Raw genomic sequence first — 15,559 nt, 5'->3', positions numbered from 1 at the left:
GGGATTGTTCAGATGGTCAACGTGGTTTTTATTGTGGGAGATCCTGTCTGACTAACTGAATATTTTCAAAAGATGGCTGAATAAATTGATGAGAGTAATGCAGTTGACGTGGTTTATTTGGGCTTCGGTATGGCCTCTGACAAGATCCCAAGTGAATGCCTGGTCCAAAAGATAAGATTCAATGAGATCCAAAGCAAGTTAGCAGACTAGATCCAAAATTGACTGTCAACCTGTGTTATCTCAAAACGTACAACCCTTTGAGTGAAGAACTTCCTTGTCATATTTGAGGCATATATAAGGTGGATAGTCAGAGTTTTTCCCAGGGTGGAAATGACTATAACAGGGGGCATAATTTTAAAGCGTTCGGAGGAAGGTGTAGGGGAGATATCAGAAGTAGGGTCTTTACCCAGAGAATGGTGGGTGCATGGAATGCGCTGCTGGCAGTGGTATGGAGTCATATACTTTAGAGACTTTTAAGCGACTCTTGGATAGGCACATGGAGGATAGTAAAATGTAGGGTATGCAGGGTAGTTAGATCTTAGTGAGATAGAAGGTTGGCACAATATCGTGGGCCAAAGGGCCTGTAGCGTGGCTGTACTGTTCTGTGTTCTCAATAGGAGGCAAAGGATGATGGATGGTTACTTTTGTAATTGGAAGTTTGTGATCAGTGGTGCACCATAGGAATTGATGCTTGGACCCTTGCTGTTTTTCTACATTCAATTACTTGGATGTGAATATGGAAGGTATAATTAGTAAGGTTGCAGATGTTGCCAAAATTGGTGTTGTTGATGGTGGAGAAGGATGATCTTGAGCTGGACTGATATAGATTGGCTGATAAATTGGGCAGAAACAATGGCAAATAAAATTTTAATCCAGGTAAGTGTGAGGTGATGCATAAATGACAGGTCCTTAGGGAATACTGAAGAACAAAGGGACCTTGGTATACAAGTACATAGACTGTTGAAGGTGCCTGCATAGATAGACAGGAAGGAGAAGGTGTATGGGATGCTTGCTTTCATTAGTTGGGGCATAGAATACAGTAGCAAGAAAATCTTGTTACAACACTATAAAGCATTGGTTAGGCCACAGATGGAATACTGTATGCGGTTCCGGTCACCCCACTGTTTTAAGGATGTGATTTGCCCTGGAGAGTCTGCAGAGGAGATTTACCAGGATATTGTCTGCATTGAAAAGTCTGTTGAGGAGAAACTGGATAGATTAGATTTGTTTTCTTTGGAACAGAGGAGGCTGATGGAGCATTTGATTGAGGTGTACAAATTTGAGAGGCATAGACAAAGTAGGTAGTGAGAATATTTGCCCCATGGCAGGTGTGCCTAAGACCAAAGGCCGTAAGTTTAAGGTGAGGGGTAAATGGTTTAGAGGAGATTGAGAATTTTTATTTTCACCTGGGGCTGATGGAAATATGCAATTTGCTGCCTGAGGGAGTAGTGAAAGCAAGTAGTCTTGCAACATATAAATTTCTGGATGAATACTTAAGATATCAGGGCCTAGAAGGCTATAGACCAAGTGCAGGTAAACAGGCTTGGGAATTAGTTTAGTTGATGCTTGATAGTGGGCATAGGCATGGTGGGCTGAAGGCAGTGGACACTGCAAAAGCTGTGATAACGTTGTGGTAATAGTACTGTAGAGCACCGTACAATAGTATAGTAGAGCAGCAATGCTGGCACCTGCCTGGCAACGTGGTAAGTTGCCCAGGTGTGCCCTGTATACAGAAGCAAGACTAATTCAACCTGGCAAATTACTGTTTCATCAATATCCTGTCCGTCATCAATAAAGTGATTGAAGGGGTATGAACAATGTTGTTAAGCAGCACTTGCATAGCAATAACTGCTTACAGCCAAACTTGCTTTCTGCCAGGGCCACTCAGCTCCTGACCTTATTTCAGTTAAAATATGGAGAAAAAGGAGCTGAGTGGTGAAGAAGTGAGGTGAATATTACATCAAGGCAGCATGTGACATCATGAAAACTTATCAAAACTAGAGTAGGGGGAATGCTTTCTATTCGAAATCATACCTGGAATGTGGTGGCTGAAAGTCAGTAATCCCAGTTTGATGACATCCTCTGCAGGAGTTCCTCCGGATAGTGGTTTAGGCCCAACCACCTTCAGTTACTTTGTTAACAGCCTTTGTTGCATTATATGGTTAGAAATAGGGTTGCCCGATAATTGCTTACCGATCAGCGCTTTATGCAGCTCTTCATACTGAACAAAAAAATATAAGAACTACGACTGCTAAAAATTGGAAACAAAATATGAAGTTACTGGAAAATCTTCAGGTCTGTCAGCATCTGTAGAGAGAAAACAGTTAACATTTTTGGTCCAGAGACTCCTCTTCAGAACTCTGGACCCCTGGAACTGAAATGTTAACTGATTTGTCTCCAGAGAAACTTCCTGACCTGAGATTTTCTTCCAATTTCTGATATTGTCCCTCAAATACTGAAGCAGTTTGCCCAAATGCAACAACACCTGGAAAACAAAGGCTTAGGGTGTCAAGTGGCAAGTAACATGTGTGTGACAAATAATATTCATGCCACATAAGTGCCAGGCAATGGCCATCTCCAACAAGAGCGAATTTAGTCATTGTATTGTGACATTCCATAACATTACCATTACTGAATCCCCAACTAGCAGTATTCCGGGGGTTACTGTTAATTAAAAGCTCACCTGGACTGGCTGTATAAGTACACTGGCTATGAGAGCAGGTTAGAGCCTAAGAATCGTGGAGGGTGTAATTCCACTCCTGATACCCAAAGCCTGTTCATCATCTACAGAGTTCAGTGTGTGTTGGAATACTCCCTCATACTCAGATGATTGTAGCTCCAGAAAGAATTAAGAAGCCTGACATAATCTACGTAAATAACCTGCTTGATTATCACTGCATCCTTTCATATGCATGGTCAGTAACAGTAGTGTGTACCACAATATGTACTGCAAATATGCACCAAGGCTCCTCAGTCAGCACCTTCCAAACTCATGACCACAGCCATCTGGAGCAGCACGGGCAACGCATCTTTTGGAACACCACCTGCAAGTTCCTTTCCGAGGAGCTTGCCGTCATGACTTGGCAGTCTGTTGCTTCTCCTTCATTGTCACTGTCACTGTAAAATGCCTGGAACTTGCTCCCGATTAGCATTGTATGTGTTCCAACACCACATGTTTTGTAGCAGTTCACAAAAGCAACTTGCCACCTTTTCGAGGGCTGTTGGGATAGGCAATAAATACTTATCCAACCTCAACACTTCCGTTCCATGAATGAATTAAGAACAAACCTATGGATGATCTGCTTTCTTGGCTTTTAAAAAGAAAAATAGGGATTGTTGCTGTTTTTTTTATATCTCATTGCCCATGTTTAACTTGCAGTCAAAATTAAATTGTGGAATATTGAATCCATTTTCTTTCCTATTTCATAGCTACTTTTTAAATTTACGTGTGGTTTTTCTTGCTCTTTTCTGACTAGTTTCCTTCGTTCCTGTGTTGAGACTCTGAGTTACTTAATGCTAGGGCATAGTTTGACGGTTACTAATATTTGCCCCCTCATTCTTCTGCTTGCTGGATAAGTAATTTAAACAGGGACTCCAGACCATATCCAGATCTCACTAAGTGAGATCAATAATTTCACCAAGGGCTGGGAATCAAATCTGGGCTGTATATGTTTGTGATTTGCATCTCAGTGGATAAATTTGTTGAGCCATCAAGCAAGCAGTTGAGAAACACTTCAGTCTGAGTATGGAATAATTGGAACTGTTCAGTAGAAAAACTGTTTGAGATGCGTTTAACATAATATTGCATTTTCCACACTTTTTTAGAGATTAAAAGTTATAGGGTGGTTAAGGCATGTAGCCCACATGCCTTCATTACTCAGACTTTTGAATATAAGATTTGGGAAGTCATGTTGACGTTGTACGGGACATGGGTAAGGCCTCTTCTGGAGTACTGTGTGCAGTTCTGGTCACCTAGATAGATCAGAAGAAATTTGCCAGCATGTTGCCGGAATGGAAAGTTTTGAGTTATAATGAGGCTGGGCAGGCTGAAACTTCTTTCAGTAGAGCGTAGGAGGTTGAGAGGTGACCGTACACAGGTTTTTAAAATCATGAGGTAGATAAGGTGAATGGTAGGTGTTATTGCCCTAGGATGTGGATTTCAAGACCGAGGGCATATTTTTAAGGTGAGAGGAGAAAGAATTAAAAAGGACATGAGGGGCAACTTTTTTTTTAAATAAAGCATAGTTCATTTGCAGAATGAACTTCTAGAGGAAGTGGATGATGCAGGTACCATTACAATGTTTAAAAGGCATTTCAATAAGTTCATGAGTAAGAAATATTTTGAGGGATATGGGCCCAATGCAGATGGCTGGGATTAGTTTAGTTTGAGATTCTGGTCAGCATGGACTGGTTGGATTGAAGGGTCTGTTTCCATGCTGTATTCTCTGACTCTATTAAAGGAGCCATTGTTTTCCTTTCCAGGCAGTTAATTTTGAAGGTTGGTCAAATACCATATTTGTGATGCAGTTCTTGCTGTCCTGCATAATGGGGTAAGTTTACTTTCTGTTTAAACTCCTGAAAATGGTTGATTGTTCACGTGTTTTACAGAGGGGGAAAAAAAATCACTTCTTCCAAATGAGCAGTTCCCAGTTGAACTCATGCAAGAATAAATCCATGCATTACTCATGTAGTAATGCTGAACTGTGCAGACCAAGAAGGTTCAAGGTTCAGATCTCCGTGTTGGGACAACTACTCACTTAGGGTAACAAAGAATGATTTAATTGGCCATTGTTCCCGTGAGCTGAAAAAACAGAGGTTAGAAATGAGGGAAAATAAGCCAGCTAGTTTGTAACTTCTGATGTCTGTACAATGACCTGCTAGTGGGGAAAAAATGTGAATATAGTAATTGGCTTTGGGCAAGGTCTGCTGGATGCCAACCAGAATTGGATTTAATACTGAGGTTCAATCCTAACCTTTCATTTGTAGGACCGTATGCCTGTGTGCCAGTAGTATATTTAATTTGGAAAACTCATTTTCTGTTTCTTTGATGTTCTGCAGTACTAAATTGTGCTCCTAGAACAGAAATCCAACTCTTGTACCTTGAGAGTCAGTCTGTCCTCTTCATTTGGCCCTCTAAGTTCAGATATCTTTAAGGTAAATCTCTGTGACACTCTTAGTAAGGTGCCTCAAAGTAATCCGGATTGGTTAAATCCTGTTTCAATATAACTGAATCATCATCTCCCCTAACTTGCATTCCAGTCTGTTGAAGGTAAAGGCCAACATTTCATTAACTTTTTTGATTTGCTTTCTGCAACTAGAACTTTAACTTACTGCCATATTGAATTCCACTTGCCCCCTTTACTTGCACATAAAATATACACACAACAACATAAGCAAGCTGTGAATAGTGTCATCTGAGACTTATTACATAATTGCATAGAGGGTTGACTGAGAAATAGAGAGCTGTAGAAGTAAATGAAACTTTGACACTTTTTGTGTACAGTACAAGGAAGGTCACAAATGAATAAAAAATGGAAAATAACATCAGCCATACCAGAAAGAAGGTGGTACACTTATACTGCTTTTTAATTCATTCATGGGGTGAGGACATCACTGATGAGGCCAGTATTTATTGCCCATCTTGCCGAGTTAAGAGACCACATTGCTGTGTGTCACATATAGGCCAGACCAGGAAGGGGTGGCCGTTTCCTTTCCTAAAGGACATGATTGAACCAGATGGGTTTTTCTGACAATTGACCATGGATTCATGGTCATTGTTACACTATTAATTCCAGTTTTTTAGAATTAAATTTAAATTCCACCATCTGCTGTGGTGGGATTTGAATTCTGGTCCCAAAAACATTATTTGGATGTCTACATTAATAGCCCTGCAATAATACCACTAGACCATTTGTTTCTCCAGGATGATGCCACCTGCAAAACATTTGTGATTAGTGAGTTTTGAGTATGGGAGTTAGGACATTATGTTGAGGCTGTACAGTATGTTGGTGATGTCAGTTTTTGTCCAATGTGTGCAGATATTTTCCTGACACAGTATGTAGATAGGCCAGCAAGAGGGGAGGCAACATTGGATTTGGTACAGGGTAATGAACCAGGCCAGGTGTCAGAATTGGAGGTTGGTGAGACTTCGGTGATCGTAACCACAATTCAGTTATGTTTACTTTCGTGATGGAATGGGATAGGTACATACCACAGGGCAAGAGTTATAGCTGGGGGAAAGGCAATTATGAGGCGATTAGGCAAGATTTAGGATGCACAGGATGGGGAAGAAAACTGCAGGGGTTGGGCACAATTGAAATGTGGAGCTTGTTCAAGGAACAGCTACTGCGTGTCCTTGATAAGTATGTACCTGTCAGGCAGGGAGGAGGTGGTCGAGTGAGGGAACCGTGGTTTACTAAATAAGTTGAATTTCTTGTCAAGAAGAAGAAGGAGGCTTATGTAAAGATGAGGCGTGAAGGCTCAGTTAGGGCACTTGAGAGTTACGAGTTATCCAAGAAGGATCAAAAGAGAGAGGTGAGAAAAGCCAGAAGGGGACATGAGAAGTTTTTGGCAGGTAGGATCAAGGAAAACCCTAAAGCTTTCTATAGATATGTCAAGAATGAATGAATGACTAGAGTAAGATTAGGCTCAGTCAAGGAGAGTAGTGGACAGTTGCGTGTGAAGTCCGAAGAGATAGGAAAGGTGCTAATTGAATATTTTTTTTCGTCAGTATTCACACAGGAAAAAGACCAATGTTGTTAAGGAGAATGTTGAGATACAGGCTATTAGAGTAGACGGGATTGAGGTTCATAAGGAGGAGGCGTTAGCAATTCTGGAAAGTGTGAAAATAGATAAGTCCCCTGGGCCGGATGGGATTAATCCTAGGATCCTCTGGGAAACTAGGGAGGAGATTGCAGAGCCTTTGGCTTTGATCTTTATGTCATCGTTGTCTACGGGAATAGTGCCAGAAGACTGGAGGATGGCAGATGTTGTCCCCTTGTTCAAGAAGGGGAGTAGAGGCAACCCTGGTAATTATAGACCAGAAGGCCTTACTTCGGTTGTGGATAAACTGTTGGAGAGGATTATAAGTGATAGGATTTATAATCATTTAGAAAGGAATAATTCCATTAGGGATAGTCAACACGGTTTTGTGAAGGGTTGGTCGTGCCTCAGACCTTTATTGAGAAGGTGACCAAACAGGTGGATGAGGGTAAAGCGTTTGTGGTATATGTAGATTTCAGTAAAGCATTTGTTAAGGTTCCCCACGATAGGCTATTGCAGAAAATATGGACGCTTGGAATTGAGTGATTTAGCGGTTTGGATCAGAAATTGGCTATCTGTAAGAAGACAGTGGGTGGTGGTTGATGGGAAGTGCTCACTCTGGAGTTCAGTTACTAGTGGTGTACCGCAAGCATCTGTTTAATGCGGAAAAGTGTGAAGTGATTCACTTTGGAAGGAGTAACAAGAATACAGAGTACTGGGCTAATGGTAAGATTCTTGGTAATGTGGATGAGCAGAGAGATCTTGGTGTCCATGTGCATAGATCCCTGCAAGTTGCCACCCAGGTTGATAGGGTTGTTAGTAAGGTGTATGGTGTGTTAGGTTTTATTGGTAAGAGGGATTGAGTTTTGGAGCCACGAGGTCATGTTGCAGCTGCACAAAACTCTGGTGTGGCTGCACTTCTAGTATTGCATACAGTTCTGGTAGATGCGTTATAGGAAGGACGTGGAAGCATTAGAAAGGGTGCAAAGGAGATTTACCAGCATGTTGCCTGGTATGGAGGGAAGGTCTTAAGAGGAAAGGCTGAGGGATTTGAGGCTTTCTTCATTAGAGAGAAGAAGTATAAGAGGTGATTTAGATACATACAAGATGATCAGAGAATTATATAGGGTGGACAGTGACAGCCTTTTTCCTCGGATGGTGATGGCTAGCATGAGGGGACATAGCTTTAAATTGAGGGGTAATAGATACAGATGTCAGCTGTAGGTTCTTTACTCAGCGTAGTAAGGGTGTGGAATGTCCTGCCTGCAACAGTAGTAGACTCGCCAACTTGAAGGGCATTTAAATTGTCATTGGATAAACATATTGATGATAATGGAATAGTGTAGGTTAGATGGGCTTCAGATTGGTTTCACAGGTTGGCGCAACATCATGGGCTGAACGGCCTGTACTGCACTGTTTATGTTCTACATTCTATGTTTCTTCTGATGTACTGTGTTCAGTTCTGGTTGCCCTGTTACAGCAAGATTTCTACTAAGCTTGTTAGGGTTCAGAAGACACTTGCCAGGATGTTGCTAGGAATGGAAGGTTTGAGTTATAGGTAGAGGCTGGATGGGCTGGGATGTCTTTCACTGGAGCATTGAAGGGTGATCTTAGAGGTTTATAAAATCATAAGGGGTATGGATAAGGTGAATGGCAGGTGCCTTGTTGCTAGAGTGGGGGGTTACAAGACTGGAGAGCATGTTTGTAAGGTGAAAGGCAAAGGACTTAAAAAAAAAAAAAAAAAATGCAGGTACAGTTAACATTATTCATTAATGGGATGAGGAAGTCGCTGGCTATGCAACATTTATTGACCATCCCTAATTACCCGGAGTACAGTTATGAGTCACCCACATTGCTATGGGTCTGGAATCACATGTAGGCCAGACCAGGTAAGGATGGCAGTTTCCTTCCCTAAAGGACATGATTGAACCAGATGGGTCTTTTGCCGACAATCAGCAATGGATTCATGGTCATCGTTTGATTCTTAATTCCAGATATTTTATTGAATTCAAATTCCACTCTCTGTCGTGGCAGGATTCAAACGTGGGTCCCCAAAATGTTATCCAAGTCACTGAATTAACAGTCCAGCAATAATGCCACTAGCTTATTGCCTCCCACTTACAGCATTTAAGACGTTTAGGTAGGTTCATGAATAAGAAATGTTTAGAGGGATATAGGCCAAGCGCAGGCAGGTGGACCTAGTTTAGTTTGGGCTGGTCGGACCGAAGGGTCTGTTCCCATGCTGTATGACTCTGATTCACTTTTTGAAGATTAGTCACCGCTATAATGTAGAGAAAAGTAGCAGTCAATTTGCATGCAGCAAGCTAACACAAAATAAAGAAATAAAGATAATCTCTTGTATTGACACTGACCGAAGAATTCTATCATCCAGAACTTCGGAGTGAACAGCAAAACAATAGACTTCCTAATTTTCAGCAGAGATGGCTCAATACTTCTGAATGACAGCAACTCTGACAAAGCAGTACTTTCTTCATGTATGAATCTGGATTATCTGCTTTAATCCATGAGGTGGCATTTACATCCCCACCCTTGGACTCTGAGGAGACAGTGCCGCCAGTAACGTAAAATTATCACCTTAGAGTTTGCTGCAAGATACAAGTCTGATTTTCTAGCTGGTGACATCATCAGAGCAGCTGTGGAAGATCCTGTTTTTTTTATATAAGTTCTTAAATACAGAATGCAGCACTGAATTAGAAAAAAATCGTATCTGATTTTGCTTTTTAAGTTCACTTCTACCTTGAATAGTTTTATGCCAAGCAGTAAAACATACACACATGCAAATGCTGGAAGTGCTCAGCAGGTCATGCATCACCTCTGGAGAGAGGAGCAGTTGGTTTTCAGATCTGTGGCTGCTCATTAGAACTGAGAAATCTCGTATGTAAGCAGAGAGGCAGGAAGAAAAGTGTGGAAGGAAAGAAATTTAATCACAAAAGGAATAAGTGCAGTGCAAGAAGGACTGTTAATGGCACAAGCACGTGATCAAGAGGAGCTACAAATGGCAACGACAGTCATTCCTAGCAGCTGTTGTGAACAAAAACAGGAGCAGTGGTTATGATCTGAAATGATTGAATCTGGTGTTCACGCCACAAGAAATATCTCTATCAGTGTAAACATCTCATAGAATCTCACCTTTCAATCATTGAAGCTTGCATCAAGGATCAGTGAGACAGTGAGGAAGGTTGTGGATATAGAGGTAGGTAATGGTTAGGAGTGCAGCAGAGAATTAAATTGGTAAATGACTGAAAGGGCTCTTAGGACTTACTGCGTGCTGTGAATTGATTCCCTAAAATTAAAACAGTAAGAATGAGAAAAGTCTCAGATTAATGTTAACATCATTTGGCAGTATGATCTAGATGTGGACACGCGCTTATTCTGAAGTGACTACATTTGGAATCTACATAATGCGACATCAATATCTAAATAGTTTTTAAAAAACTGTGATTTAGAAAGCTACTTAACAATTTGGCCTACTTTTGACCTGCAATGGGGCAAGATCCTGAAGGCAGAAACTGGCAAGTTCGTACCTGGAAAATCTATCCATGCTTGAACTGAAAGCATAGAAATTGATGGAGCAGAATTATTACTCTCTGTACTCATTATGTTGATACCAATCACTTATTTATAATTAAGGAATTCTGTACTTCTGTCATGCCACCTTTGGTGGTGTTAAACCTAAAGACAGTCCGTCCGTCCATCCCTCCTCCCCTCTAGCACTTAAAAGGTGCCACAGGATTATTCAGAGGACTCTTTCCTACTGCAGCCTTCACAGTATTTATGTGATTAGCCCAATTAAATATCACTGACCTCAGCGTTGTGCAATCTTTTAGCAAACATTATCACTTGGATTTTATGAAAAAACTAACATGACCCCAATTAGTATGCTTCAAAAGTAATTACAATGAATTCTGCTGAAGTGAAGATTCTTTATTCAGTCTGTCTGTCACTCATCTTTTCATCACTTTTTTTCAAGAGCTCAGATTGCTTCCACTTTCATCACCACAAATAGTCCCTTAATTAGCAGCACCGTGCATCTGTATCATATGGCTCATATGCTACTGATATAACTTAAAGCTACAGTCAAACTACTGGATGAATTCCACATTGTCCAAAATATTTCCTATATCCATGATTTTGCATGTTTCTGAAATTCTAGTGGCAGCCATTGCTAGGGTTTTGGGCTAAAAGTTGAGACAGTGTTGTATGTGTAAATATTTGCATTTCTAAATTTTCATATATGGTACACACAGCAAATCAAGGGAAGTATCTGTTTTTGTTCTTCATTCCTTCAGTTCTAATGTTCCATGTATAACAGTAGCCATCTTGCACATTGCCAGTGTCATCAATCTTCATGTATGAGATGAGACCATTTGGACTAGCAAACATTCTTAGCTAAATTTTCTTTCCCTTGTTTTAGACATGCCATCTGAAGTTTTGAATTTGCATTCACCAATGAGTTGCTTACTTTCCAGGCAGACTGAGGGTATTAATGATATTTGCAGAGATTCTTACTGGTGTTCTGCCTGATAAATGGATCATGCAAACTATTAAAGATGATGGGAACTGCAGATGCTGGAGAATTCCAAGATAATGAAATGTGAGGCTGGATGAACACAGCAGGCCAAGCAGCAACTATTAAGTTTGCTTGAATTTGCTGCTGTCAGGAGTTTTGGGAAGTGATATGATTTGGACTCTGACTATGATGTATTGGTTACTTGCCACTTTTTCACAATGTCATTTGGCCAGGTTTTGAAAAAATGATGTGATGCAGGTAAGCACCGAGTGCTGCTGTCACTATAAATGCGTGAATATGAAGGCTAGTATTGGAGAGGGTTTGGGTGGTGGTTATGAATGTGAACAGTTCAGTTACGGACCCTTTTACTTCAGTGCTGGATATATCTCATTGGAAAAATATAATTTAAATAGATAATGCGTCAATGACTGACAAGGATTGCTCTGCTTCTGAATTTATTTGTAAAAATTGCTTTTCTATATGGAAAAAAAATTTGTATGGTTGTAAAACAATCAGAATATTTTCTTAACTTTCATTTCACAGTTCTGTTTTCTTTCTGTAGGTTTATTCTCATGTTTTCTACCGTATTGTGCACTCAGTATAATTCTGCACTTACTACCACAATTGTTGGCTGTGTTAAGGTAAGACAAGACAACAAGTTTTAAAGAATCACTAATACTACTTCTGTTTCCTTTCTGACCAGTGATGGTTTAAGCTAGTTATGCTGTGGCTCTATAGCCGTTGTAGTGTTTCAGTATCAAGTGCTAATGATGTGGAAAGTAGAAGCAAATAATCTAGTTACTTCACCATAGGGATGGTAAGTTATGCAGAGCTAAGTCTGAAAGCAATTCCATGCTCATTTAGCAATGGTCACGCGTTTAAGCACGAGGTGTTCTGCCCTGTTTCTCATATGGCTGAACCATCCGCATTGCTCCATTTTCTCGAACAGATGCAGCCATCTTACATTTCTATAAAAGTTTATGCATAAAAATCTTATTACCTCCTCAGAATATATTGGTGACTTATATTGGCATGTTTCTTGGTGGCGATTATGTATTCACATGGACCAATTTCATTGGATTAAATATTAGGTGAGTGACCAGCTTCCTGATTTGAACTTGGAAAATAGAAAAACATTTCGCATGATTTGCTTTTGATTATTGTCACATGTACCGAGATACAGTGAAGAGCACTGTATTGCAAGCTAACCAGACAAATCATACCTTGCGTAAATACATTAGGGCAACACAACAGAATACAGAATGAAGTGTTACAAATACAGAGAAGATTTAGAGGCGCTAAGTATAATGAGAGGTCTGTTCATAAACTTGATAACCGGAGGGAAGAAGTTGTCTGTTTATCTTCCCAATGGAAGAGGGTGGAAGAAAGTATAACTGGGGTGAGAGGGGTCTTTGATTATGTTGGCTGCTTTTTTTGAGGCAGCATATAATGTAGAAAGAGTTGATGAAAGGAAGGCTGGCTTTTGTGATGGACTGGGCTGTGTTCACAACTCTCAGGAATTTGGATCTTGGCAAAGCTGTTCCCGTACCAAGGTGCAATGCATCCAGAAAGAGATATCAAGGTGTAGAGCTTGAAAAACCGCAGGTCAAGGTGTGTTGGAGGCACGTGAAGGAGTCAGTAGGGGGGCGGGTTAGGCTCACAGTTAAAGAAAGAAGTAAGCAGGGAGGCAGCGGAAGAACTGTTCAATGTCCACGTTTACCGCTCACGCTTGAACGTTGAACAGGTTTTCCACTGCCTCCGTGCTTGCCGGAGGGACCACGCTCTCCATGACTCCCTTGTCCGCCCCACAAGCCCCACCACACCGGCACTTTTCCCTGCAACCGCAGGAAGTGCTGCACCTGCCCCTATGCCTCCCCCCTCACCCTCATCCCAGGCCCCAAGAAGACTTCCCACATCAAGCAGATGTTCACCTGCACATCTGCTAAAGTGATATACTGTATCCGCTGTTCCCGTTATGGCCTCCTCTACATTGGGGAGACCAAGCGGAGGCTTGGGGACTGCTTTGCAGAGCACCTACGCTTGGTTTGCACTAAGCAACTGCACTTCTCAGTCACAAACCATTTCAACTCCCCCTCCCATTCCTCAAACGATATGTCCATCCTGGGCCTCCTGCAGTGCCACAACAATGCCACCTGAAGGTTACAGGAACAGCAACTCCTATTTCGCTTGGGAACCCTGCAGCCCAATGGTATCAATTTGGACTTCTCAAGCTTCAAAATCTCCCCTCCCCCTACCGCATCCCAAAACCAGCCCAGCTTGTGCTCATCCCCGCCTCCCTAACCTGTCCTTCCTCCCACCTCAAGCCCCAATCCCATCTCCCACCTATAACCTCATCCCGCCCCCTTGACCTGTCTGTCCTCCCTGGACAGACCTATCCCTTCCCTAACTCCCCACCTACAATTCCCCTTTTACTGGCTCCATCCCCACCTCTTTGACCTGTTTATTTCCTCTCCACCTATCTTCTCCTCCATCGATCTTCTGTCTGCCTCCCCCTCTGTCCCTATTTATTTCAGAACCCCCTTCCCCTCCCCCCATTCCTGAAGAAGGGTCCAGGGCCAAAACGTCAGCCTTCCTGCTCCTTTGCTGCTTGGCCTGCTGTGTTCATCCAGCTCTACACCTTGTTATCTCAGATTCTCCAACATCTGCAGTTCCTACTATCTCTGTGCACCCAGAAAGGTTACTTTCTATGGTGCATCAATAAAAGTTGGTAAGGGTCATTGTGGACTTGCTGAATTTCCTTAGTCTTCTGAAGACGTAGAGGAATTGGTGTACTTCTTGACTGTACCTTTGTGGAGCACTCATTTTAGATCGTTAGTTTTATTTACTCCTGGGAAAGTTGAAGGTGTCAACCACCTGCATCTCATCACCATTGATACAGACAGGAGCGTGTCCTTCACTTGCTTCCTGAAGGCAATGATCATCTCTCTTTCATTTCCTGACAATGAGAGACAGATTGTCTTCATAACATGCCACTAAGCTGTCTATTTCCTTCCTATACGCGCTCTCATTTGAGACTTGTCCCACCAGGGTGTTGTCATTAGCAAATCTCTCGGTGGAGTTTGAGTTGAATCTGGCCACAGCTGTGTGTGTGTAAGGAGTATAGTAAGGGGATGAGTACATAGCCTTGCAGGACAGTGGTGTTGAGAAGATTATGGTGGAGGTGGTGTTGTCGGCTACCCTTACTGTTTGCGGTCAGCAGGTTGGGTGTTTTCTCTGACGTGATGTTTTATTGTTCTGAATATCTATAATCTGTGACAGTGAATTGTAAGAAAGAGCTGGTATTTTGAAAACATTTTCTCCCATATCTGCTCATTCCAAGTACGTAATCTACATGTTCCAAGTATAATCACTTGATAGATGGCTGAAGTTGATAATGATTTTCCAAGAGCAAGGTACCACAAATAGCATTGAGATTAGAGACCGGCTGGCAACTAAATTGACTGTGATTGAAGAATTTCACTAGGAATTCTTGGTTTGTTATATCATTCATGAGTACTGTTCCGAAGCTTCAGACTAAGTTATGTGGCCGTGAGTTGGAGTGGGACCTGAATCCACAGTCATTCTAACACAGCTGTTTAGTACTTGTGAAACCAGGGCAATCATACTTTGAATGAGTTAGGAAGAACTGCCGATGCTGGAGTCAGAGTCAACACGGCGAGGAGCTGGAGGACCACAGCAGGCCAGGCGACATCAGAGGAGCAAGAAAGCTTACGTTTTGGGTCGGGACCCTTCTTCAGAAATGGCAGAGGGGTAAGGGAGCTCGAATAAATAGGAGGGGTGGAGCTAGAGTAGGTCGACAAGTGCGGTTAGGTAGTGCTGGGGGTTGGTCAGTGAGGTGGAAGGAGCGGATAGGTTGCAGAGAAGATGGACAGATTGTGTCAGGTCTAGGAGGCTTGGTCATGGGGTGAGGCTGGGGTGTGGGTCGGTTGGGATATTTCAAAACTAGTAAAGTCCACATCGAGACCATTGGGTTGTAGGCTCCCAAGGTGGAATATGAGGTGCTGTTCCTCCAGTTTCTCGGTGGTGTCTTTGGGCTGGAGGAGGCCCAGGATGGACATGTCGCCCAGGGAGTGGGAGGGGGAGGTGAAATGGTTTGTGACTGGAAGATGGTGTTGTTTGTGGCGCACAAAACAGTCTCAGAGCCTCCGCTTGGTCTCACTGATGTGAAGAAGGCCACATCGGGAGCATTGGGTGCAGTAGGTTTAGAATGGCTTTGTATTCTTCATCCTGGATTGAAAGTCTGTG

General features: G+C 42.1%; 1 protein-coding gene across 3 annotated transcripts in view; it reads left to right on the top strand.

Moving 5' to 3' along the window:
* slc35d1a (solute carrier family 35 member D1a) overlaps positions 1-15,559 on the top strand; it is a 58,963-nt gene that overhangs the window by 38,285 nt on the left and 5,119 nt on the right. For all 3 annotated transcript variants that reach the window (XM_048538771.2, XM_048538769.2, XM_048538772.2), the window contains exons 9-11: positions 4,483-4,550; positions 11,856-11,934; positions 12,302-12,384. In XM_048538771.2, the coding sequence (XP_048394728.2) occupies positions 4,483-4,550; positions 11,856-11,934; positions 12,302-12,384 (230 nt within the window). The remainder of the gene's footprint in view (positions 1-4,482; positions 4,551-11,855; positions 11,935-12,301; positions 12,385-15,559) is intronic.

This window comes from Stegostoma tigrinum, chromosome 8 (assembly GCF_030684315.1).
Source record: "Stegostoma tigrinum isolate sSteTig4 chromosome 8, sSteTig4.hap1, whole genome shotgun sequence".
NCBI classification, from domain to species: domain Eukaryota; kingdom Metazoa; phylum Chordata; class Chondrichthyes; order Orectolobiformes; family Stegostomatidae; genus Stegostoma; species Stegostoma tigrinum.
Note: the sequence above shows the minus strand (reverse complement) of the source record. Positions and strands in the feature narration are given on the sequence as shown.